Raw genomic sequence first — 27,964 nt, 5'->3', positions numbered from 1 at the left:
ATTGGGGCTACAGTGCCCGTTCATCAGTCTAATAAAGGGCGAGAAGAAGCTGTTCTTGAACCTGTTGGTGCCTGTGTTCAAGCTTCTGTATCTTCTGCCGTCAGGAAAGAGGTTGTCGGGGAGCATTACCAGGGTGTGATGGGTCTTTGATGATGTTGTCAACCATTCCGTGAGCTGTGTAAGTGGAGTGCATGGATAGAAGGTTGGCTTCAGTAATGGTCTGAGCTGTGCACACCACATTCTGGAGTTTCTTAGTGTCCTGGACAGAGCAGTTGCCATACCAGACCATTATGCACACGCTAGGTACACTTTATATAGCTCCTGTCATGATTTCAGGGTGTCACAAAGTGCTTCACCACCAATCATGGAGGGGTCGCCCTGTTAGAGCAGAGGATAAGGGGAATTATTTTTCCCTCTCTGAGGATTGTGTGACTTTGAACTCTCTGTCTCAGAAGGTGGTGGAGCAGGTCACTGAACATTTTTCAGGTTGACCAAGGTGGGTTCTTTTCAGGGTAGGCAGAGTCAAAGGTGTTCAGAGCTGGATGAGGACGTGAAATTGGGAACACAAGCAGAACACAAATGACCTTCTGAATAACACAGCTTGCTTGAAAGGCGAATGTCTTATTTCTGCCACAAATTCATACACAGAGGAACCTCGATTATCTGAATATCAATTATCCAAATTTCGGATTATCCGACGGAGATCTCAAGATTCTGATAAAAACATTATGTCAAAGAGCTGTTTCAACTTGGATCCTGTCTTTTGTTTACAGGTACAATAATTAAAAACAAACTCGGCTCACTGAAATGCTGCTGAGAACAGTCCTGGACATTGGCTGGAGCGGACGAGGTTGCGGGGGACTGGCGTGGAGTGAGAGCAGACAGGTGGGGGTCTGGGTGGGGGTGGATGGGGTTTGGGGGCTGGCAGAGGGGGTGAGGTGGAAACAGACGGGTTCTGGGGCGGCGGGTGGGTTTGGAGCAAATGGGGTTTGGGGCAGGTGGGCGGGGACGGGAAGGGTGTGGGGTGGGGCTAGCGGGTGGGTGGGGGCGGGGCTAGCAGGTGGCTGGGGGCTCACATACAGTGTGCTACTGCCTAGTTTCCTGAACAGGGAGCGGACTTAACAGAAAACTCCGAGCCCCAGAGAAAATCAATTAACCAAATAATCAATTATCCGAACGAAATAGTGCCCACCCCTCTTGTTTGGATAATCGGGGTTCCTCTGTATTTAATTTGATTTGAGTTTTTATTGCCGCAAGTATTCAAGTACAGAAGTACTGGAGCACAGTTAAAAGTGTACAACGTCGCCACACAAAATGTGCCATTTTAGGTACAAAATAAGAAGACGGTATAAAGAACGAACAAAGTTTAACGTTTAACATGGCAGCAATTACAGTACAGGTACACAATCCTTTATCCGAAATTCCGAAATCCGAAAAGCTCCAAAGTCCAAATTTCTTTTCATGGAGTGTGGAGTGTCATTTTTGAGAGAACAGGTGACCCAATTCCACACACACTCTAATCACATCACTCAGATGTGACGCGGCAGCATGACCCAGTGCTGGCAAGCATCAATTGTGTCTCAGCGCTCGTACTATTCACATGTGCACCTGCTGTTAGGTCATTATTTTTTAATTTCACTGTGAAATATGTCACTTATTCCAAAATCTGAAAAATTCCACATTCCAAAAAAACAACTGGCCCCCAAGGATTTTGGATAAAGGATTGTGTACCTGTACAGTGTAAAATATACCGTGTAAGGTTAAAGGTTACAGATGGCGGACTTTGTTTGTTTTAAGTAGAAAATAGAGGAGTAAAGCTGAAAGTTCAAACATTACAGTCTTTCTCAAGTGCTTAGCCATGGTGTGACCACACTCCAAGGAATCACCTCGAGACCAGATGTCCATGCTGAGGTCACACCGGGCCGAGAGACCACCATGTACCGCTCAAAGACCATCGTGCAGGGCCGAGAGACTGCCATTGGAGTTGCATCCAACCAGCGAAGTGGGGAATATTCTATCACACCCCTGACCTGTGCCTGTAGATGGTGGGTAGGCTTTGAGGAGTCAGGGGTTGAGTTACGCACCGCAGGATTTTCAGTCCCTCACTTAAGGATTTTAAGCCTAATTTGCTCTTATGTGGTTATATGTGGTTGGTCCAGTTCAGTTTCTTTTTTTTTCCAAATGAAATGAGGAATGGGAAAAGGTAGCACAGCAGTAATGTTACTAATCCAGATTGAAAATGTGTTGCTGGTTAAAGCACAGCAGGTTAGGCAGCATCCAAGGAACAGGAAATTCGACGTTTCGGGCCAGAGCCCTTCATCAGGAATTAACAATCTAGAGGAACAGTTTAATGTTCTGGGAATATTTGTTCAAACCCCACCATGCTGGGGTGGAATTTAGATTCAATGAATAAATCAGGAATTGAAAGCTAGTTTTGTGTCTTTGATTGTCATGAAAGCCGCTGTGGTTCACAAATATCATTCAGGGAAGGAAATCTGCCATCCTTACCTGGGCTGGCCTACATGTAACTCCAGACCCACAGCAACGTGATTAACTCTGGCCTACTCTCTGAAAGAGGCCAGTAAGCCATTCAACTCAAAGGCAACTTGACATGGGTAAGACCAACCTGCAGACCATGGAAGAATTAACGAAGAAATTTTGCCTCCGACAAAGTGAGGACTGCAGATGCTGGAGATCAGAGTCGAAGAGTGTGGTGCTGGAAAAGCACCCGTCTGGTAGAAACATATTTAACACAAATTGGATAGATGTGCCAGGGATGTGGGGAAAATCGAGGGGTGTGGAAGCAAATTTGATCCTTCTTTCAAAAGAACCAGTATAAATGGGCTGAATGGACTCATTCTTTCCTGTGTGCTTCTATGCCAGTTTATTGGCCAATTATACTCAATTGACCCAAGTGTTCAAACAATGCAAGTCACTCGCAGGATCGGTTATCTTGATTTGGAAGTTGGGTGTAAAGGAAACATTGCCACTATTATAACCGTCTGGAGTTACTCATTACAAAAAAAGCTTCTGCAGCTCTCTGAACAAGTAGTATAGAAAACTCTATGTATGAGCTCTATTCCTAACAGTGCTCTATTCCCATCACAGAGGGTGTTAGATGCTTTGCCGGCAGAGGTAGTAGAGGATTCATTTAAGGTGTGTCTGGAGAGATGCACAAGTAGGTGGGGAGCAGAGGGATACACATGCATAGGAATTGGACGATAGGTTTAGGCAGTGGACTTGGAGCGGCTCAGGCTTAGGGCTGAAGGGCCTGTCCCTGGGCTGTACATTTTCTTTGCTCTCTTTGTTCTTTGCTTCAGATTCTCAACCAAGTATGCAAATATGTACTCCACTTTCTGAGGAATGGTCACTCAACTTGAAATGTTAACTCTTGAGTTCTCTACACAGATGCTGCCAGACCTGCCGAGCTTTTCTACTTCTATGTTTTTAATCTGATTGATTTGTTGAGATATGAATTTTTCCAGGGTTAGTCATACTGCAATTTAGCCGTTGGGTAGTGAATGTATTTCTTGAGCAAAGTACAATTATTATTATGAGGCATTAGCAAGAATGTGAAATAACAGTGCTACATTATGGCCCTGCTTAATCACAAAGTCCTTGCATTCTGAACATATAAAGGTGTGATTACCTTTCAAAATGCACTTCTAAAAGTGCAGGTCACAAACTACTTTAAAGTCATCAGATAAGACAAATATGTCATCTATTCACACGCTACACTTCACAAATTCTCAGAAGAAGCAAAGTTTCTTGAAAAAGGGCACAGAATTATCAAAAGCTTTCTTGTTTCTTTTCTGTTTGGCAATTCTCCTTTTAATAGTTTCCAGGGAGTTGAGTGACATGGATTAGTACACTATTCATTGTCCAGGCCAAGCTGACCTGAGACTGCTGTAGAAAACAGCTCACAGGCTGGAAATAAGAACAGAAACTTCTGGAAAATATCAATGGCAGCTGCAGAGAGAAACGGAGTTAATGTTTCAGGTAAAATATGACTTTTTTTGGAACTGGAGAGAGAAGTGTAATTCAAAACAGAAAGTGTTGAAGAAACTCAGCAGGTCTGGCAGCATCTGTGGAGAGAAAAACAGAGTTAGCATTTCAAGTGCAGTAAGCCTCTTCAGGACTGGATATTACAGACCCCATTTATTTTTTCTCTCCATAGAGGCAGCCAGGCCTGCTGAGTTTCTCAAGCACTTCCTGCTTTCATTTCAGATCTCCAACATCTGCAGAGTTTGGCTTTTACAGAGAGAGAGAAATGTGATGGGTTTTAGATTGTTGAAGATGATAGGGAGGCAGAGGAAGGACAGAGAGGTAGCTCAGGGATAAGGGAGTGAGTGGGAGAGATTAAATGACAAAAGTACTGTGGAATAGAGGGCAAAGTGAGTGCCTCTCTCTGTTCACCCAGTTTCTCTCTTCCCCCGGCATTCTGCCTGACCTGTTGGGCGCTTTCCACCATTTGCTCCTCATAACTAGAGAGACTAGAACTGGGGATCACAGGCTAAGGATACATAGTTGGCCATTTAGGACTGAGACGAGGAGAATTGCCTTCACCAGAGAGTGGTGAGTCTTTGGAATTCTCTGCCACAGAAAGCGGTTGAAACCAAACCATTAAATGTTTACAAGAAGAAATTACTCATTGTTTTTGGGAGGGAGCAAAGGGAATGGGAATTGAGGACTGAACTGGATAATCATATTGAATGGTCGAATGGCCTACTCCTGCTCCTATTTCCTTTGTTTATACTTTCTGCTTTTGATCCATTCGCAGATTCAAATATGAATTTGATCTCTCAGTTGGATTGAATATTTTGTGAGAATTTGCTCTTCCTTAGCATCACTCCAGTCTCCAAGAAAACTCCAAGGTTGTTCAACAACAAACTGCACTCCCATGCAACTCTGGCAAAATAAAATGTGGCAAACACACTTCATGTGTGTGAATTAAACAAAACTTGATACTGATCCACACAGTTAGGATGAGGCCAAAGAGGCAGGTTTTGAGCAGCATCTCAAAGGGAAAAGAGAAATAGAGAGACAGAGAGTGTGAGACAGAGAGTGTGAGACAGAGAGTGTGAGACAGAGAGTGTGAGAGAGAAATGCTGAGGGAGAGATTTCCAGAGCTTAGGGCCTAGTTGCAGGAAGGCAAAGTCACTGGTGGTGGAGGAATTACAATCAGGATCGTGAAACAGATCAGAAATAAAGTAGCACAGATATCTTGGAGAGTTGCCCCGCTGCAGGAGACTACAGGTTCAGGGAGGGCAAAGGCCGAGGAGGGAGCTGTAAACCACGCTGAGCATTTCACACAGAAGGTGATGTCAATCCAGGTCACTCAAACCACTGACAGTCTTCCCCAGTGTCAGAACTGCTACGGCCTGGTTTGCTGGGAAATGGCAGACATTACACATTGTACCCGACCCTGAAGATTGCGACAGAGCCTTTATTTTTCCACTGGCTTTGATTTTCTTATGTCTCATTGATGATTAACTGGGTAATCTACATGGCAAACAGTCAGAAAGGTGAAGCAGTGCCAAACGGCATCTAATTGCGCTGGCATCACCCAGATCTCGAAACAAGTCGAAAGGTGAGCCTGATTTAAGTCTGTGACCACTCATTCAGAGGGGCTGCAGGGAAAGGCTTGTCTTTACCCGAGTCCTCAGTGTGTTAGACAGCAGCTCCAAATCCAGCCTGCAGCATCAATGCCCATAGTACAGGGAATGGCAGTTTCAATGGCTGACATATAATCCATTCCCATCCCCAGGACAGCCCAGAGCACTTCATAAACGGTGAAGCATGTTGCAAATTTATTAGATTAGATTAGATTACTTAGAGTGTAGAAACAGGCCCTTCAGCACAACAAGTCCACACTGACCCTCTGAAGAGCATCCCACCCAGACCCATTCCTCGACATTTACCCCTTCACCTAACACGATGGGCAATTTAGCATGGCCAATTCACCTGACCTGCACATTTTTGGACTGTGGGAGGAAACCAGAGCACCCAGAGGAAACCCACGCAGACATGGGGAGAATGTGCAAACTCTACACAGACAGTTGCCTGAGACGGGAATTGAACCCGTGTCTCTGGTGCTGTGAGGCAACAGTACTAACCACTGTGCCACTGTGCTGCCCATTGCCACCATGCCAGCCATTACAGTACCCCTGATACCTCTTTATCATTCACAAGTAGAACATGGGCATCACTGGCTGGGCCAGCATTTATTGCCCCTGCGAAGGTGAGGGTGAGCTGCCTTTTTGAACCAATGCAGTCCATATGCTGTAGGTTGACCCACAATGCCCAAGAATTTGACCCAGTGACATTGAAGGAACAGGAATATATTTCCAAGTCAGGATGATGGAGGGGAACTTGCAGATGGTGATGTTCCCGTGTATCTACCACCCTGTCCTTCTAGATGGAAGTGGTCGTGGGTTTGGAAGGTGCTGTCTGAGGATCTTTGGTGAATTTTTGCCATGCATCTTGTAGATAGTACATACTGCTACTACTGAGCTTTGGTGGTGGAGGGAGTGGATATTTTTGGGTGTGGGGCCAATCAAGCAGGCTGCTTTGTCCTGAATGGTGTCAAGCTTCTCGAATGCTGTTGGAGCTAACTCCATCCAGGCAAGTGGGGAGTATTCCATCACATGCCAGACTTGTGCCTTGTAGATGGTGAACAGGTCTTGGGAAATCAGGAAGCCAGTTACTCGCTGCGGTATTCCTAGCCTCTGACCTGCTCCTGTAGCCACTCTGGTGGTGCTAAGTCCAAATGAGTTCCTGGTTAATGGTAACCCCCAGGATGTTCATGATGAGGGATTCAGGAACACAGGGAGAACCAGCCATTTGGATACAGAACTGGCTCAAAGGTAGAAGACAGAGGGTGGTGGTGGTGGAGGGTTGTTTTTCAGACTGGAGGCCTGTGACCAGTGGAGTGCCACAAGGATCAATGCTGGGTCCTCTACTTTTTGTTATTTATATAAATGATTTGGATGCGAGCATAAGAGGTACAGTTAGTAAGTTTGCAGATGACACCAAAATTGGAGGTGTGGTGAACAGCGAAGAAGGTTACCTCCGATTACAGCAGAATCTTGATTAGATGGGCCAATGGGCTGAGAAGTGGCAGATGGAGTTTAATTCAGATAAATGCGAGGTGCTGTGTTTTGGGAAAGCAAATCTTAGCAGGACTTATACACTTAATGGTAAAGTCCTGGAGAGTGTTGCTGAACAAAGACACCTTGGAGTGCAGGTTCATAGCTCCTTCAAAGTGGAGTCGCAGGTAGATAGGATAGTGAAGAAGGCGTCTGGTATGCTTTCCTTGATTGGTCAGAGTATTGAGGACAGGAGTTGGGAGGTCATATTGCAGCTGTACTGGACATTGGACAGGCCACTGTTGGAATATTGCATGCAATTCTGGTCTCCTTCCTATTGGAAGGATGTTGTGAAACTTGAAAGGGGTTCAGAAAAGATTTACAAGGATGTTGCCAGGGTTGGAGGATCTGAGCTATAGGGAGAGGCTGAACAGGCTGGGGGTGTTTTCCCTGGAGCGTCGGAGGCTAAGGGGTGACCTTATAGAGGTTTACAAAATTATGAGGGGCATGGATAGGATAAATAGACAAAGTCTTTTCCCTGGGGTGGGGGGAGTCCAGAATTAGAGGGCATAGGTTTAGGGTGAGAGGGGAAAGATATAAAAGAGATCTAAGGGGCAACGTTTTCACACAGAGGGTGGTACGTATATGGAATGAGCTGCCAGAGGAAGTGGTGGAGGCTGGTACAATTGCAACATTTAAGAGGCATTTGGATGGGTATATGAATAGGAAGGATTGGGAGGGATATGAGCCGGGTGCTGGCAGGCGGGACTAGATTGGGTTGGGATATCTGGTCGGCATGGACGGGTTGGACCGATGGGTCTGTTTCCATGCTGTACATCACTATGACTCTATGAATGTCAAGAGCTGGTGGTTAAATTGTCTCTTATTGGAGATGGTTATAGCCTGGTATTTGTGTGGCATCAACGTTACTTGCCACATGACAGCCCGGACCTCAGTATTGTCCAGATCTTGTCGCATTTGAGCGTGGACTGTCGGAAGATGCAATAACAAGGTCCTAGGAACATATGAAATGGGAACAGTGGTCAGCTAGTCAGCCCTTTGAACCTGCTCCACATTCAATGGGACCTTGACTGATGGGTTTGTCCTTTGAATTCCACATTCCCGTCTATCTCTCACTAATAATCTATCATTCCCTTGCTTAATAAGATTCTATCGATCTCAGTGATGACACAGTATTAATGTTACTGAACTTGTAATCCAGGCTAACGTTATGGGTTCAAATCCAGCCATGATAGATTGTCAAATTAAAAATCAATATGAAAAGTAAAAATCTCGTTGCTATCAACAGTTATAAAATAAAATCCTTCGAGGACTCATGCTCTGTAAGGAAAGAAATCTGCCATTGTTTACCTGGTCTGGCCTACATACAACTACAAGCAAATGTCTTCTGGCCAATAAACACAGGCCCAGGCAGCAAAATCTCCTTCCCCTGAATAAATTATAAAAATATTCAATGAGTTTTCTTCTCCCACCTTCTAAGGTAGGCTACTTCAAAATCTTATAACCCTCTAAGAAAGAAAAGAAACTTCCTCTTGATATACAGACTTCTTGTTTTACATGAGTGCAGTGCCAGGCTGATGTCTCACCTAAAGAACAGTACACTCTCAGCACTACAATGAAGTACTCCACCCTTCAGACTGCAGCTCCAACCTCCAACCTTCCAACTCTGAGGCAAGGGAATTATTAAAGACACAGCAACAACCTTTCGGCATCAGATCCAGGCCATTCAACAGAATATGCACGGGTTACATAAACTGTGTCATTGACTGACAAATTTACCAAGAAATAAACACTGTTAAAAATTTCTCTGAAGACATTCGACCAGGAACTCCAACTGAGACGTTGATGGTGAGCTACATAGAGTCAGAGATATACAGTATGGAAACAGATCCTTTGATCTACCTCATCTGTGCTGACCAGATATCCTATATAAATCTAATCCCACTTGCCAGCATATGGCCCATAGCCACCTAAACCCTTCTATTCATGTACCCATCCAGATGCCTTTTCAATGTTGTAATTCATTTTCTTACTCTTTAGCTATTCAAAAATGGCACTGGGCTATGGAGACAGTGGAAAAGCTTTTCACTGTACTTTACTGTTTATCTCACTGTAAGATACAAATGATAATAAAATCATTCACATTTGCAAAAACAATCAATCATTCATTGACATGAATGTCAGAGTATCAAATCTGCTTTGGTCAACTTAAGACCATAAGAAATAGAAGTGGGAGGAAGGCCATTCGGCCCATTGAGTCCACTCCACCATTCAATCATGGCTGATGGGAGTTCTAGGATCTGGAAATGCCTTTTACAGGATTTGTTGATAAAATTGGCCATTCTGAGCTCTTTGCTCTCATTGTTCTGATGACCAATTCTGCTGTATTCCTATACCATTCCTTTTGGAATTCATTGTCCTACCTTAGTCACTCTTCCCCTACAATCCTTTCCCTCTGTGGCTCATCCTCAGTGTGAAAATCAAACCCTCCATCAAATCCATCTAAAGTTAGTCTCAAGCTGTGACTGTTGACCCCATCAAAATTTAGTCACGCAAACCCCTCAACACCATTCTTCTTCACCCTGCTACACACACACACTGCTATTCATCACAGAACAAGCTCAGTACAGCTCCTTCCACACACAGCTCAGTGGGAACATTGTCCACACCCTTCGCTTCTGCTGTCCTGAAAATAATGCATCACACTTTACTTTCTCTGTCCTGGCAAGGATTACAAATCTTCAGCAAAGTATTCTTCAGACCTTCAGCTAACATTCCCAGTCTGTCAAGTGTCCCACTCAACCTCCGAGCCTGGATATTTGTAGTGCCGTGACCCAACACAGTTACCCGAGCTCCTTGCCTTTATAACTCGTTTACTTTATTCTTTCGTGCAATATGGGCATCTCTGGCAAGGCCAACATTTGTTGCCCATCCTGAACTAATGATTTGAGACTCAAACACATGGCTGCCAGTCTAGAGTCACGTGCAGGCCAGACCAGGTAAGGATGGCAGATTTCTTTCCCTGAAGGACATTAGTGAACCAGGTGGGTTTTTCGAATAAATGCTGGGAGTTTCACCGTCACCCTTACAGAAACTAACTTTACATATTCCAGATTTTGTTTTTCATTCATTCCACCAGCTGCTGCGTGCCCCCGTACCACTCTCCTGAGCCTCTACTAGATCTGGAGTTCCAACCAAAGGGATAAACTCTCGCTCGCTCTGCAGATGCTGTCAGAACGGCTGAGTTTCTCTGGTATTTGTTGTTTTTAACTTGGGAATACAAATCCAGTGACATTACTGCAATGTCACTGCTTCCCTCACTTCCTTATAATACCCGCGATTCTTTTTGTGAGCAACTACTTGTCTAACCTCATGAAGATACTGACAAAGTCCATCGTAAGTCTCAGAACCATGTCACAGACATGCAGTGACTTTGAGAGCAGTCGTTATTCTCTCAGCCAGTAACTTTTGCAAGATTCCCGCAGGAGCTGGCTGAGCAGTTAATTTACTTTTGGGGTAGCGTCAGTCAAGGGAGAGTACAGTCCTTTTTTTTCCCCAAGTTGCTCTGGAATTTTAACATGAACCTGAACTAATGGATTATGCAGCCAAGGTTTGCAAATAAGCATTTCAATTGAACGATGCCACCTTCAATAACACTCCACTCTCTCAACATCACAGCGATTGTCAGCACGGATTATACGCTTAATTAATCACTGCAGAATTGCCTCTGATAGGAGTCAGGTCCAGATGTCTGACAGCTTGTGGCAAACAAATTCTTCCAATTTCAATCTCTTCAATCTTTGCATTAATTCTCTGGCCTGACAAACACATTAAGTTAATTAAATTGATGCTTTTTTTTTGACTTATACTGTTCATATCTAGGCCTTATGTTTTTTTGTTGCTTGTCAAAGCAATCTACTGCATACCCATTAACGCCAGTAGGATTATATTTGGTCTGTGTGTGGAGTGGTGGTGTTAGTTGTCTCATTGTCCAAAGTGGCTGACTGATAGACGATGGAACTGTTAAAAATCAAATGGTGCAGTGTGAACAGGAGAATTCTGTTTCAAATTTCTTGAAATTGAAAGCAGACGACAGCACAAAGCTGTCAAATTGTTGTTAAAAACCTATCTGCTGCACGAGTGCCCTTATATAGTACGGTCTACATTTGACTCCAGATTCACAGCAATAGGGCTAACTCTTTCTTGCCATCTGAAATGGCCAGGACAGCTGAACCATTTAGGCTGAACCAATATCACGAGAACTTTAAAATGAAGTTGTCTACAGTGCATTTTGTTTGGTGCAGTCGCTGCATCAAGGCTGATTTTCAATTTGCTCCTAACACTTAGAACATAGAACAATTCAGCGCAGAACAGGCCCTTTGGCCCTCGATGTTGCACTGACCTACGAACTAATGACTTAGAGGGCTTTGAAAAGCATTTAATTCAAATTAAAGTTATTTCAGAACGTGGCTGTGACCATTTAAAACTTGGAAGGTTTTCTGCCCTGTTTTCTTTGTAACTTCACAGAAACAGAAAACAGCATCAGGATTCAGCCATTCGGCCCATCAAGCCTGCTCTGCTATTCAGGCTGATCGTGGCAGATCATCCTAATCAGTACACAGTTCCCATTTTGTCCTCCTACCCTTTTGTGCCCTTAGTCCTAAGAACTACATCTACCTTCTTACAGAGTCATTTTTGAAAATGTTCAATGCTTTGCTGGTTCATGTGACAATAATTAACCAAATCAAATCAAACACTTTCTGTGGCAGAGATTTCCAGAGGTGAGTGAGAACCACAGTGTACATTTGAAATGTTTTCTTTTCTTCGATACAGTCATTGATGTAGCAGAGAAAAAAAGGTGGGGGGTGGTGCCAGTGGAGTTTTGGAAGATGGACTGTTCCATATATCTGACGAAGAGGCAGGCATAGCTGGGGCCCATGCGGGTGCCCATGGCTACTCCTTTGGTTTGGAGGAAGTGGGAGGATTGGAAAGAGAAGTTGTTCAGGGTGAGGATCAGTTCAGTCAGTCGAAGGAGGGTGTCAGTGGAAGGGTATGGGTTGGTTCGGCGGGAAAGGAAGAAGAGGAGGGCTTTGAGGCCTTCGTGATGGGGATGGTGGTGTACAGGGACTGGATGTCCATGGTGAAGATAAGGCGTTGGGGGCCAGGGAAGCGAAAATCATGGAGAAAGTGGAGGGCGTGGGCGGTGTCCCGAACGTAGGTGGGGAGTTCTTAGACAAAGGGGGACAGGACCGTGTCAAGGTATGCAGAGATGAGTTCGGTGGGGCAGCAGCAGGCTGAGACAATGGGTCGGCCGAGGCAGGCAGGTTTGTGGATTTTGGGCAGGAGGTAGAAATGGGCGGTGCGGGGTTGTGGGACTATGAGTTTGGAGGCGGTGGATGGGAGATCCCCTGAGGTGATGAGGTTATGGATGGTCTTGGAAATGATGGTTTGATGGTGGGAGGTGGGATCATGGCCAAGGGGGCAGTAGGAGGACGTGTCTGCGAGCTGGCATTTAGCCTTAGCAATGTAGAGATCGGTGCGCCAAACCACCACCGCGCCTCCCTTGTCTGCCGGTTTGATAGTGAGGTTGGAGCGGAGGGAGGGAGTCCTCAGCACAGGCCTCACCTTCATCCCCCTACTCTCCGGGATTAAAGAGTTCAACACACGGCACCACCCCCCAACTTTTCCCCCGCTACATCGATGACTGTATCGGCGCTACCTCATGCTCCCACGAGGAGGTTGAACAGTTCATCCACTTTACTAACACCTTCCACCCCGACCTCAAAATTACCAGGACCGTCTCAGACTCCTCCCTCCCCTTCCTAGACCTCTCCATTTCTATCTCGGGCGACCGACTCAACATGGACGTTTACTATAAACCGACTGACTCCCACAGCTACCTAGATTACACCTCCTCCCACCCTGCCCCGTGAAAACGCCATCCCATATTCCCAATTCCTTCGCCTCCGCTGCATCTGCTCCCAGGAGGGCCAATTCCAATACCGTACAGCCTATATGGCCTCCTTCTTCAAAGACCGCAATTTCCCCACAGACATGGTTGACGATGCTCTCCGCCGCATCTCCTCCACTTCCCGCTCCTCCGCCCTTGAACCCTGCCCCTCCAATCATCATCAGGACAGAACCCCACTGGTCCTCACCTACCACCCAACCAACCTCCAGATACATCGTATCATCCTCCGTCATTTCTGCCACCTCCAAACAGACCCCACCACCAAGGATATATTTCTGTCCCCTCCCCTATCAGCGTTCCGGAAAGACCACTCCCTCCGTGACTCCCTCGTCAGGTCCACACCCCCCACCAACCCAACCTCCACTCCCGGCACCTTCCCCTGCAACCGCAAGAAATGCAAAACTTGCACCCACACCTCTGCCCTCACTTCCCTCCAAAGTCCCAAGGAATCCTTCCATATCAGTCACAAATTCACCTGCATCTCCACACACATCATTTACTGCATCCGCTGCACCCTATGTGGCCTCCTATACAATGGGGAGACAGGCCGCCTACTTGCGGAACGTTTCAGAGAACACCTCTGGGACACCCACACTAACCAATCCAACCGCCCCGTGGCTGAACACCTTAACACCTCCTCCCACTCCGCCAAGGACATGCAGGTCCTTGGCCTCCTCCATCGCCAGACCATGGCAACACGACACCTGGAGGAAGAGCACTTCATCTTCCGTCTAGGAATCCTCCAACCACAAGGGATGAATGCAGATTTCTCCAGCTTCCTCATTTCCCCTACCCCCCACTTATCTCAGTCCCAACCCTCGGACTCAGCGCCACCTTCTTGACCTGCAATCTTCTTCCCGACCTCTCTGCCTCCACCCCCTCTCCAGCCTATCACCCTCACCTTAACCTCCTTCCACCTATTGTATTCCCAACGCCCCTCCTCCAAGTCCCTCCTCCCTACCTTTTATCTTAGCCTGCTTGACACACCCTCCTCATTCCCAAAACGTTGATTCTCCTGCTCCTTTGATGCTGCCTGACCTGCTGCGCTTTTCTAGCAACACATTTTTCAGCTTTTTTTTATTGATGCAGAGTAAGTGAAAGGGAAGTGTTTCATAAATGGAGTCACAAGGAAGTGACGCTGAATAGAATCAAAGAATCTTTACAGGAAGCAGGCTATTTGGCACATCAAGTCCTTCTGAAGAGCATCCCACAGAGACACAGAGAATATGCAAACTCCACACAGACAGCCACCTGACGCTGGAATCGAACCTGGGTACCTGGCGCCATGAGGCAGCAGTGCTAACCACTGAGCCATCGTGCTAGCCTTGCTGCACCCTTGAATTTGGCTGCCTTTCCCACATTCCAACAGTGTGTACACTTCAAAAGTGTTCTGTTAGCCATGAAGTAGTCCTAAGATTGCAAATGAAAATGCAAGTCGTATTTTTACCCAACAAGTCACAGGCTTAGGCTTTTGTAGTGAACTCAAAAGTACAAACATGTCAAACTTTTTGACCTGCAGTAAAGCAGAATTTGCTGGAAAGGTTTAGCAGGTCTGGCAGCATCGGCGTGGAGAGAAACCAGAGTTAACACTTCAGGTCCTGTGAGGGTTACTGTATCCAAGACATGAACTCTGATTTCTCTCCACACAGATACTGCCAGCCCTGCAGAGATTTTCCAGCAATTTCTGCTTTTGTTTCAGATTTCCAACAACCGCAGTTCTTTCAGTTTCTTGTCGGTTTGAAGACTATTGAACAACCAACGCGGCATAGTGAACTACGGCAACATCCATGCTTTTTTTTTTAGTACCCTTTTATGATATTTAAGTTAACGGATTGTAACACTTCGGCACCAGAGATGTTCCACTGCTGGCTAAATTTGATTCTGCCTGCTATTAAGGTTAGGGGCTTGTTGTGAGGGCCTCAGAAGAGGATTTTGGAAGAGAGCTTGAGTTTTGTTTCAGTCAGAGACTGAGACAGAGTCTGACAGATGACTCAATGCTGCTATTGGCTGGCTCCATGCAGATGGGGCAAAGGACTGGCTTGTGGACACTTGATTTCTGTTCAAAGTGGCTAGGGAGACAGAATCATACTAGCGATTAGATGCTGACGTGAAACTCCAGTGGGATGTTGTGTCTGGAGAACAGATTGAATGGCTAGGATTTGAGCAATTGTTGGCACAGTTGATGAGTTGGGACCATGCCTGTATTTAGATGTTGGAGTCATGCCTGGTTAAAAAAAAAAGGGACAGCGTCTCAGAAGAAAGTGAGCTCAGTGGGAAGAGAAAACAGGATTTGGGAACTCAGGGGCAGTACTATCTCAGTCAAGCCAACTGGCAATTAAGTGCTTACAAAGAATGTCAGGAATCCTGGAGAATGTGATGTTGGGAAAAGGGATTTCATTGCCAGGATGCATGTAAGTCATTCAGACAGAATGATTTGGGGTAAGTGTTCAAAGTAGTGTTTGGGTCTAGATCTTCAAACGTGAAGAATTGAAATTTCTTGTTGAGTTGCTAATTATCAAACTAGATTTGGTCACTAATGTCTAGATGTATCGCTGCCAAATCTGTGCATTCTGTCTCGATTAATGTGCTATTCAATGTGCTCTGTAGGATGATGGATGATATATTGCCTGTTAACCCATAGTTAACTCATGTTAATTACGAATGTCAGAGTGTAAGTTGTATATGTACATAGCATTGACTGTTTCACTTTTCTAAGTTTGCATTCACTTAATAGTGTCTGACAACTGATGGCTACACGTTAATTAAAGATAACTTGGTGACAACTGGGTGTAAATGGGGAACATGTCATCAAGTGGAGTATTATTGTGCCCAGAAGAAAAAAATGCCTGGGTGAATTTAACATTTGACAACTTCATACAGTAGATTTCAGCATGTTTATTCAAAATTGTGAACTATTGTGGCTTTATTCTCTTAGCAAGTATCTGGGAACACAAACTTTCCCTCCTTTGAATGAAAAATAGTTACTCAACTCTAACGAGATCACATAAGAATTCAAATATCATTGCAGCAAGGTATGACTTATTTCCATCAATGGTTGACTAAAGTCCTTTAAGGAAGGAAACCACCATCCTTACTTATTCTGATCTACATGTGCTTCTAGACTCACAACACTGATTGGCTCTTCATTGCTCTCTGGACGTCCCGTGAATAAATCAGAAAAAAAAAGTTGTGGGTGAGCACCAGATAACAAATCAGGATGAAAGCAGCTGGAGTATTAACAAATACCAACCAGATGATGAATCAGGAAGGGACCTTGCCATAACTGGTCCTGTCTGGCCCATAACTGACTTGAGGCATGCTTTATATGGTTGACTACAAAGTGCCCCCAGCCCACCACCGAACTGTACATGCAATCATGCGAGGGCTGGGCTTAGCCTAGTGGTATTATCATTAGACTATTAATCTAGCGACCCTGGTAATGGACTGGAGACCCAGGTTCAAATCCTGTCCAGGCAGATGGTGGAATTTGAATTCAATAAAAATCTAGAATTTACCATCTCATATTGACCCACAAATCCATTGTCGTCAGGAAAAACTCATCTGGCTCATTAATGTCCTTTAGGGAAGGATGATTTGGAGATGCCAGTGTTGGACTGGGGTGTACAAAGTTAAAAATCACAATATACCAAGTTATAGTCCAACAGGTTTAATTGGAAGCACTAGTTTTAGGAGCGCTGCTCCTCCACTGCCATCCTTACTTGGTCTGCCCTCCATGTGACTCCAGACCCACAGCAATGTGGTTGACTCTTAATTGCCCTCTGAAATAAATAGTGGCTTAGCCAGTGATGCCACGTTCTGTGAATACATTGTAAGAAATAGACGTTTTCTTAGGGAAACTAGGGATAGGCATTAAATGCCAGGCTTTCCAGTAATTCCCACATTCTAACTGGGAAATAAAGAGCTTGCTTGGGTTAATGAAAGACCAGCCATGAGGGGCAGTGCATGGCAAAAAAGAGGCTCAAGGGCCTGAACAGCTCATTGCTGTTCCCATAAAAGATACAAGTTACAGGCCTCAGCACAATCTCTCTGCACTTCAATGCAACAGTGCCTTTGAACTGTGAGTGGTGTTACATTGGCACGTGATTACGATGCTACCATTAAACTAACCTCTTTGATGACAGGGCCCTCTGTCGGATCACCTTCCTCTTCTGCTTTGGCATGTCTGTTGGTGGATTTGACAACTTCTTCCTTGATTTGATGGATGACAAGAACAACATTAGCTTCCCAGTGCAATCTTCCCTCCCTCACCACCCCAAAAGCAATCATGGAGCAAGGACCAGCCATGAATGGTAATGGTGTGTAAGCATACCTGAGTGGTTTGTGGGCTTGGCATTTGCTATCATAACTCTTCTCCAAGTCTCGAAGTGGATACCTATTTCTAAACAAAGGTGGAGGTATTAGCATTCAATCCCACAGTCAGTTTCTTGTAATACTGGCGCAGAATGTAGCAGATTGGAACGAAACAAAGTTCAAGGACTAAATATGAATTAAACAAATGTGGCCTTTGGGCCTTCAAGCCTGCCCCACCATCTGATAAGATCATTAGTGATTCGATTTATCCTTAACTCTATATCCCTGCATAACCCCAATGCCATCGGATCCTTGTCAAGCGAGTATCTACATATCACAGTCTTAAAATGTGTCCCTGCCTCCACTGCTCTCTGCAAAAGAAGCTACCACAAAGCAAAGACTTCTAATTGTCTTTTAAGACAATAAAACACACTGTTTTGCTGACCATCTTCAATTTGGTAAATTTTACTTTAATTTCTCTAAACCACAGTATCTGAAAATATTTCAATAGAGTTAACTAATGTCAGCTTGAATCACTGGGAAACCTAACTGGAACTTGGAAAAATCTTAAATCACCGTGTGGATCAGTGGGTATTAACCAACTTCCTTCTCCCACCATCATTGTTTGTTCAGTCATGGAGGTCTACAGCACAGAAAAAAGGCTCTTCAGCCCATCAACTCTGTGCCTGTTAAAAACAATCACACAAATAATCAATTAATGGCATCATGAAACCCGCACAGTTTTCAGCTGCCCTGATTGTTTCTCTTCAGGGGTTAGCTTCCAGCAGGCACAGATCCGTAATTCCTGGAGATTCCAGGCTAATTCAGGAGAATTGGCAACCTCAGCTGACTCTAAGTTGAGTTTCAGTCCTGTCTCAAGGAGGAAAAAAAATAATCTAACCCCAGAAAAAGTCACTTTGATTCAATTCAAAATGTTCGCTTATACTAAAACTGAACGTAGTTAATGCTTATTTATTAATACCTCTTTCACATTTGGGAAAAAAAACCTGTCAGAATGCACTTATCAAATGAGGGATGTTAAGACTGGGGAACAGGATAAACCCATGTTCGGATTACAGTATGGGTTAGTCAAGGTAAAGTCGCCACGGGCCGAGTGGACTACAGGGCTGGTCTCTCATCAGAGACGACTGGTAGTGACTTCACTTGAGGGTCACTATGTCTCAGGTGAGGGGACAGGTTGAGAAGGAGAGTCCTTGATGGTAACCTCAGCCAGTGCAGGAATGGAACCCACATTAATCTGCATCACAAACCAGCTATCCAGTCACCTGAGCTAACCAACCACCTATAGGCAAGATACCCAACTTGACTAACTGTATGCTTTGCATAAGATTGAGTTTTTTTTCAACAGTTAATCATTTTGACTTCATTTGGCAAGTGAGGAATTAAATTATATTCTGTTTGAACATGTCTAGTTGTAAAATACATTTTTTCAGGAAAGTAACAATGTCGCCTTGGTCAAAAGGAAGGTAATTTTTTAATGATATTATTGCTGGTTTAGGTTTCAGGCCAATATATTCTTAGGCTAACATACAAGAATGCTTTAGGGTAAAATGAATTTTATGTAAAGACACAGCCATGTTTTACAACAGTTTAGATTCATTATAGCATTTGTAGCAGGTTTACATATACACCAAAACACACTTTGGAATTAGGATTGACAATGTGTTTTACCGCCTTAGGTATTCTTAGGTCTATCGATTGGGACATTTGGGATGATAGCATCATCCACTAGTGATTAACTATGTATTCTAAGCAGATACATAAATTGTTTATTGGTGTCACTTTATCTTTGATAAAGATCAATGGAGTAGGAAGTCCAAGAGAGAAAGCAATTACAAAAGGGATGATTTTATAAAATGATTGACGCTAAAGAATGAATCCCGAGATAGTTGGAAATGATGCAAGCAAGGCAACTCTTACTTTAAAGAAACCAATCAGCAATTGGGCACACACTACTTGGTCAGTCTGGGACCAGCCATAAACTCTTCATGCATTATCAAGCGAATGAGACTTCAGGATGCCTTTGATCATTCACACGAAATAGTGACTCACAAACCTTACTAAACCTTGTGTTTTTAGTGGTTGGACTCACAAGAAGGAAGATGAAAGATTGAAGAAGAACTTCAGTCCACAGAACAGTACATCTATGTACAGACATTCAGTATAACAAACTGGCATCATCAAGCCAATAGCCTGTAAAATCACTGCTTTTATTAATTATTATTTCTTTTGTACTTATCATGATAAACTTAATAAATTCTGTAAAACTTGTCAAAAGATATTTGTACCTGGAATGGATTATGCAACCAAACAGGACTAGTAAACAAGTGCCACTCGTTCAAACTCCGTCTATAATTCTAACCACGGTGCACCGGTAGTATCCCTACCTCTGGGTCAGAAGATCTGGGTTCATGTCTGACCTGTCCCAGTGGTGTGTTAAAATGTGTCCAAATAAGTCGATTCACATAAATATAAATGTTACTGAGGGCCTGTTGTGCAAAAGTAACATCCCTAACTCAGGGCAATGTGTAAATTTAAATATAGTTGAATAAGGTCTTACAACTAAAAACAAATGAAATCAAAAAATCTTTGCCTTTTGAAGATTGCAGTCAACTTGTGCCTCAGTTGAGTCCTGAGCTGTGGTCTTGCCCCATGGGATGCCAGTTCAGACTTCCCTCAGTTTAATTTAGCTTGGATCACAGGAGCTGTAAGGGTAAGGAGACTCTAGTGTTTTGTGTGGCACGAATGCATGTCCTTGTTTGTACCTACTTGATTTTAACCCCACTGTGAATCCTCTTGCCTGCCTTGAAGAAGTTTTCCTCCTCGCTCTACAAGAATCTCAGTCAGTCTCTCCACTCTGCAGGCACCCTGCCTCGTTTCCTGATGAAGGGCTTTTACCTGAAATGTCGATTTTCCTGCTCCTTGGACGCTGCCTGACCTGCTGTGCTTTTCCAGCACCACTCTCATCTAGACTCTGGTTTTCAGCATCTGCAGTCCTTGTTTTACTACCATGAGTGCATGTCCTCAAGGTGAGACAAACTGAGCCCAAAGCACTGGTATGTGCAATATCTTTAAGACATTACCCTCCACAAGGACACAGGAATTTGGAACAGGAGGCAGTTTGAGGTTGCTTCACCATTCAATTGGATCATGGCTGTCTGTCCCTGAAATCCCCTCTCAATCAAAATTCCAAAAGAAGCAGCCTTGATTGTGTTCAATGACCTGACCTTCCCTGCTCTCTAGAGGAAGTGAATTCCACTAAAATAACAACACAGAATCACTGCAGTGTGGAAGCAGGCCATTCAGCCCATCAAGTCCATAACCGACCCTCTGAACAACATTCCAGCCAGACCCAATCCCTTCCCCTAATCCTGTAACCCGGCCTTTCCCGTGGCTCCCTCTCTCACCTCATCTGCACACCTTTGGACTGTGAGAGGAAACTGGAGCATCCGGAGGAAACCCAAGCAGACACGGAGAGAATGTGCTAACTCCATCCAGACACAGTCACCTGAGTTTGGAAGCGAACCGTGGCGCTCTGGGGCAGCAGTGCTAACCACTGTGCCACCGTGCAGCCCCACTCTTAAGAGAGAGAGAGAAAAACAATCCACTTCCCACTCTGAAGTGGGAGATCTCTTATTGTTAAACTGCGTGCCTTCATTGCTGACTCAGCCCACCAGGGGAAACAGTATCATAGCATCCAGCTTAGTTAGCTCCTGGGCAGGATGCCTGGCTCTGGTACAATACCTCAACCAGTAGCGGGTAAATATTGCCGTTGACTGTCTCTGATGATGCCTCACTGGATTTACACGAAGCTGCTCTGTTTGCCGGATGACTCTTGTGTCTTTCTCTGGGCTGTGCAGACATCTGACTGGGTGCGAAGTCGAGGCCCCGAAAGCATCAACCTCCTGCAAAGGCAAGTCCAGTCCATTTTGAGTTCTCTGATTGTGATACATTTAACTAAAGCAAATCCTGCAGATGCTGGGAAACTGAAACAAACACAGAACACTGGCAAAACTCAGTAGGTTTAGCAAGCATCTCTGGAGAGAGAGAAAAACAGAGGCAACATTTTGGTCTCCTTCAGAATGGGAGTCATATCCAAGACTCAAAATGTTAACTCTTTCGCAGATGCTGCCAGACCTGCTGGGTTTCTCCAACATTCTCCATTTTAATAGGAATTTAGATTAGATTAGATTCCCTACAGTGTGGAAGCAGGCCCTTCGGCCCAACCAGTCCACACCAACCCTCCAAAGAGTAACCCACCCAGACCCATGTCTCTCTGACTAATGCACCTAGCACTACGGGCAATTTAGCATGGCCAATTCACCTGATCGTTCAAGCTGAGCAATGGTTTCTCAGGACAATGGGGTTTGAATTCAAGAAGAATGTTAATAAGGGTGTTAAACAAGCAGGTGCCAGTATTAGATTCCAAACAGATCAGGCAGACTGTGCAGGATGGTAGGGAAGGAAGTGGCCCACATCCTACAGTAACAGACAGGCAGCGAGTTGGATGAATACAGAGGATCCTGGTAGATCAGGAAAATCTGAATAGTGGTGAAAAATGGTGCAGCTGGGGAAAGACAATGAGGTATAGGAGCCAAATTAGGCCATTCAGCCCAGTGAGTCTGCTCTGCCCTTCATCATGGCTAATAAGTTTTTCAAACCCATTTCCTATCATCTCCCTTTAACCCTTGATCCTCTTCCCAATCAAGAACCTACCTACCCCTGTTTTAAAGACACTCAATAATTTGGCCTCTACAGCCCTCTGCAGTTATCAGCTCCACAGATTCACACCCTCTGGTGGAAGAAATTCCTCTTCATCTTAGTTTGAAAGTCACCCTTTCATTCCGACGCGGTGCCCTCAGGTCTCAGTCTCTCCTACTGGAGGGAACATCTTCTCCACATCCACTCTATCCAGGCCTCTCAGTACTCCATATGTTAAGGTAAAAACAAGGACTGCAGATGCTGAAAACCAGAGTCTAGATGAGCGTGGTGCTGGAAAAGCACAGCAGGTCAGGCAGCTCCTCTCTGACCTATCACCTTCATCCCCACCCCAATTCACCCGTTGTACTCATTGCTACCTTCCCCCACCCTCCTCTTTGACCTATCACCTCCATCCCCACCCCCTTTCACCTATTGTACTCTATGCTACTTTCTCCTCACCCCCAGCCCCCTCTCATTTACCACTCTGTAGGCACCCTGCCTCTGTTCCTGGTGAAGGGCTTTTGCCTGAAATGTCGATTTTCTTGCTCCTCGGATGCTGCCTGACCTGCTGCGCTTTTCCAGCAACACTCTAATCTAGATTCTATATTTTAATCAGACCATCTGCCCCTCCCCCACCAAGTCTTTCTCAACTCCACCGAGTATAGACCCTACATCCTCAACCGCTCCCCACATGACAAGCCCTTCACTTGCAGGATTATTTTTGAAAATGTCCTCTGGATCCTCTCTAATGCCACCACATCCTTCCTTCAATACGGGCCCAAAATTGCTCATAACATTCCAAACGCTGTCTGACCACAGCCTTATATAGCCTCAGCCGTACATCTCTGCTCTTGTTTTTTAGCCCTCTTGAAATGAATACCAAGACTGCATTTACCTTCTTAAGTGACAACTGAACCTGTATGTTAACCTTAACAGAATAGAACATAGAACAATACAGCGCAGATCAGGCCCTTCAGCCCTCGGTGTTGCACCGACCTGTGAACTATTCTCAGCTTGCTCCCCTACACTATCCCATCATCATCCATGTGCTTACCCAAGGATTGTTTAAATCTCCCGAAGTGGCTGAGTTAACTACATTGGCAGGTAGGATATTCCACACCCGTACCACTCTCTGCGTAAAGAACCTACCTCTAACATCTGTCTTAAATCTATCACCCCTCAATTTGTGGTTGTGTCCCCTCGTACACGCTGACATCATCATCCTAGGAAAAAGACTTTCACTGTCTACCCTATCTAATCCTCTGATCATCTTGTATGTCTCTATCAAATCCCCTCTTAGCCTCTTCTTTCCAATGAGAACAGACCCAAGTCTCTCAGCCTTTCCTCATAACAGCCTCCCTCCAGACCAGGCAACATCCTGGTAAATCTCCTCGGCACCTTTTCCAATGCTTCCATATCCTTCCCATAATATGGCGACCAGAACTGTACACAATATTCCAAGTGTAGCCGCACCAGCGTTTTGTATAGTTGCAGCATAATATTGCGGCTCCGGAACTCAATCCCTCTACCAATGAAACCTAACACACTGTATGCCATCTTAACAGCACTATCAACCTGAGTGGCAACTTTCAGGGATCTATGTACATGGATTCCAAGAACCCTCTGCATATCCACACTACCAAGAATCTTTCCATTGACCCAGTACGCTGCCTTCCTGTTATTCTTCCCAAAGTGCATCACCTCACATTTAGCTGCATTGAACTCCACTTGCCACCTTTCAGCCCAATTCTGCAGTTTATTCAAGTATCCTGCAACATTCTTCCAAACTGTCCACTACTCCACCGGCTTTAATGATCTAGTACTCCAAAACCTTTTTGTGCTTCAGATTTCCAAAGCTTTTCCCCATTTAGAAAATAGTCCACACCTCTATTCTTCCCACCAAAGTGTAGAACCTCACATTTTCCCACATTGCATTCCACCTGCAACTTCTTTACCCACTCTCCTAAACTGTTGAAATCTTCCTGCAGCCACCCCACTTCCTGAATACCACCTGTCCCTCCACCTATCCTAGTATCATCTGCAAACCTAGCAACACTGCTCTCAGTTCCTTCCTCCAGATCGTTAACGTATAATGTGAATAGCTGTGGTTCAATAGGAACCTTTGCACAACTCCACTAGTTCCTGGCTTACCAAACTGAAAGAGATATGTTTATCCCTACCCGCTGCCAGGCAACCAATCATCTATCCTTGCCAGAACCCTGCCCCGAACACCACGGGCTCTTATCTGATTTAGCAGCTTCCTCTGCAGCACTTTGTGAAAGGCCTTCTGGAAATCCAAACAGATCATGGTGGCACAGTGGTTAGCACTGCTGCCGCACAGCGCCTGAGACCCGGGTTCAATTCCCGCCTCAGGCGACTGACTGTGTGGAGTTTGCACGTTCTCCCCGTGGGTTTCCTCCCACAGTCCAAAGATGTGCGGGTCAGGTGAATTGGCCATGCTAAATTGCCCATAGTGTTAGGTAAGGGGTAAATGTAGGGGTATGGGTGGGTTGCGCTTCGGCGGGTTGGTGTGGACATTGAATATAAAAGCAGAAAAATAAAAAAATAAAGAAAAAAGATTCCGGAAAGATAACTAACAATGCCTCTACAATCTCCTCAGCTAACTCCTTCAGAACTCTGGGGTGTAGTCCATTTAATCCAGATAATTTATGCACATTCAGACCTTTCAGCTTCCACAGCACCTTCTCCTTATGACAGCCACTACACTCGCCTGACTCTCAAAGTTCTGGTGTGCTGCTGGCATCTTTCAGGGTAAAAATTGATGCAAAATACCTATTCAGTTCCTCCTTCATTTCTTCATTCCCTATTACTTCTTCCCCGGCCTTATTTTCCAGGGGTCCAAGGTCTGTGTTTGTCTCTCTCTTCCCTTTGAGATATCTAAAAAAAAGAACTCTTGCAATTTTCTTAAATAATACGAGTTAGCTTACTCTCATAGTTCGTCTTCTCCCTCCTTATTACTTTTTTTAAAAGTGATCCTCTGCTGGCTTTTAAAAATTTCCTAACCCTCTGGCTTCCCACTCATTCACCACATTGTATAGTTTTCATTTTTCTTTTATGCTATCCCTGATTTCTCTCATCAGCCATGATTACTTCATCCTACCCTTAGCACGTTTCTTCTTCCTTGGGATAAACTTCTGTCATGCCTCCTGAATTAACCCCCAGAAACTCCTGCTGTTGCTGGCCCATTATCTTCCCTGCTGGGGTCCCCTTCCAATCAACTCTGACCTGCTCCTCCCTCATGTCTTTGCAGTTACCTTCCCTCAACTTTAATATTGTTACATCCGATTCCAGCTTCTCATTCTCAAACTGGAAGGTGAATTCTGTCACATTATGGACACTACCCTCTAGAGGTTCCTTCACCTTAAGCTCCCTAATCAAGTCGACCTCATTACATATCACCAAACTCAGTATTACCTGTTGGGGTCAAGTACAAGCTGTTCCAAAAAAACATCTTGTTGACATTCTCCATTAGTTCCTTTTGTTGGGAAACATTATCAACTTTACATTCCCAGTTTTCCATGATCACTGTGACAGTGCCCTTGTTATGTGCCTTTTCTATGTTCTGGTTTATTTTATGGTCCACATCCTATTGCTAGGAGGCCTGTACTAAACATTGATCAGGATATTTTTCCTTTTGTGGTTCCTCAACTCTACCCACACACAATTCTATATCACTTACTGCATTTGGTTTAATTTCATTTCTTACTAACACAGCAACCCTCCTCTGAGCCCGCACTCTCATTTGCCTGACCTCTTGATAGGACATGCATCCTTGGATATTTAGTTCCCAATCCTGATCCCCTTGCTACCATGACTCTGTCATACCCACCATTTTCAATCTGTACCACAAGCTCATTTTACCTCGTTCCATATACTGTGTCCATTTAAGTACTGCACCATCATTTGATGGGTGATAGATATAGGACAGATGTCAGAGGTAGTTTCTTTACTCAGAGTAGGAAGGGTAAAAAATGAGGTCTGCAGATGCTGGAGATCACAGCTGCAAATGTGTTGCTGGTCAAAGCACAGCAGGTTAGGCAGCATCTCAGGAATAGAGAATTCGACGTTTCGAGCATAACCCTTCATCAGGAATAAGGGTACGGAATGCTTTGCCTGCAACGGTAGTAGATTTGCCGACTTCAAGTACATTTAAGTCGTCATTGGACAAGCATATGGACTTACATGGAATAGTATAGGTGGGATGGGCTTCAGATTGGTATGACAGGTCGGCGCAACATCGAGGGCCGAAGGGTCTGTACTGCGCTGTAATGTTCTAATCATTGACTGGGTCCCCCTTTTCATTGGGTGCATCAGGAAAGAGGGCAACAAAGTCAGATTCCTGACCCTTTCCAAACGCTCTGTCCTTATCCTTGTTCTGGAAACGTTAACAATCTCTGCTAAACCCACCTTCCCTTTAACCTTTTCCATTATTTTCCATATAACTGAACACTTGCCTATCCATAGCTCTAGTTAAGCAATTCGCCAGGATTCTCATCCCATGATGATTCAGGTGGAGCCTGTCCTATTGGAACAGCTCCCTCCTTCCCCAGTACTCCTGCCAATGAATTTCAACCCCTTTTCCCCACATCAATCTTTGAGCCACACATTTGTTTCTTTAATCCTGTTGACCCTGTGCCAATATGCTCATGGCTCAGGTAGTAATATAGAGATTATCATCTTTTTGGGTCTGCTTAATAATTTAGCCCCTGACTGTTCATATTCCCTCAGCAGAACTCTCGTTCTACCTGTAATGTTGGTACCTGTGCAGACTATGACAACTGGATCTTTCCCCTCCCACTCTAAGTCCTCTGCAGGCCAGTTCAGGAATCCTGAACCCAGGCATCGGGCAGACAACATAATCTTTGGGACTTTCGATCCTGGCCACTGGAACAGTGTCTATTTCCCTGACCTATACTGTTCCTGATTACAACTACATTTCCCTCATCTCCCCTCTCGAATGGTTCCCCGTACTTCAGCCCTATACAGAGGAATCTCGATTATCCGGCATTCAATTAACCGCATTTTGGATTATCCGAACAAGATCGCAAGGTCCCGATGCTTGGCTAACTATGTTATCCAACTTATGGTTATCCGGCATTCACTTAACCCAACGAAATACTCTCTGCCCGTGTCCTTCAGATAATTGTGGTTCTTCTAGACAGTTTACCCATCCCCACTACAGTCCCTGCTCTAATCCACACAGGGAGCAAGAATCTCAAACCTGTTCAACAGGCTCAAGGGCTGAGGCTCCTTCAGCACTACCTCCTGGATCCCTCTAGCTTTCTCATTTGTAGTCCCTGATCACTGACCATTGAGGTGGTTTATCTAAGGGGTGTGACTGCCTCCTGAAACACAGCATTTTGGCAACTCTCTCTCTCCCTGATGTGTTGCAGTGTCTGATGTTTTGCAGTGTTCAAAGTTCCAACTCTGAGCCAGAGTTCCTTAGCCGAAAATGTGTTGCTAGTTAAAGCACAGCAGGTTAGGCAGCATCCAAGGAACAGGAAATTCGACGTTTCGGGCCAGAGCCAGAGTTCCTTAAGCAACCAACACTTGCTACAGATGTGGTCACTATGAATCACAATGATAGGGGAAGCAAAGTTGATGAAATGCAAAATGTTGTGTAATATTTACTGGTTGGAGAGTTCCCGATTTGCAGTGTGACTTGTAATGAGTTTCACTGGCCTTCCTCAACATTTGGCGTGAAGTATCAATATCAGAGTTCTCTCATTACAAACATTGTCATGAAACACAGAGGAGCAAGGTTAATTTATTAGGGTGTATTCCTAATGCAAAAAAAATTTAATTGATTAGAGATAAGAGTTAGCATGAC

The 27,964-nt window shown here is 44.7% G+C and overlaps 1 protein-coding gene across 1 annotated transcript in view; it reads right to left on the bottom strand.

Annotated features, from left to right (window-relative positions):
- The window catches only part of radx (RPA1 related single stranded DNA binding protein), a 77,594-nt gene that overhangs the window by 11,288 nt on the left and 38,342 nt on the right, over positions 1 to 27,964 (bottom strand). The window contains exons 11-13 of the mRNA XM_060832028.1: positions 21,157 to 21,317; positions 17,411 to 17,479; positions 17,209 to 17,289 (exon numbers count right to left, since the gene is read on the bottom strand). Of these exons, the coding sequence (XP_060688011.1) occupies positions 17,209 to 17,289; positions 17,411 to 17,479; positions 21,157 to 21,317 (311 nt within the window). The remainder of the gene's footprint in view (positions 1 to 17,208; positions 17,290 to 17,410; positions 17,480 to 21,156; positions 21,318 to 27,964) is intronic.

This window comes from Hemiscyllium ocellatum, chromosome 11 (genome assembly GCF_020745735.1).
Source record: "Hemiscyllium ocellatum isolate sHemOce1 chromosome 11, sHemOce1.pat.X.cur, whole genome shotgun sequence".
Lineage (NCBI taxonomy): Eukaryota > Metazoa > Chordata > Chondrichthyes > Orectolobiformes > Hemiscylliidae > Hemiscyllium > Hemiscyllium ocellatum.
This window is presented reverse-complemented; position numbering and strand designations above follow the sequence as displayed.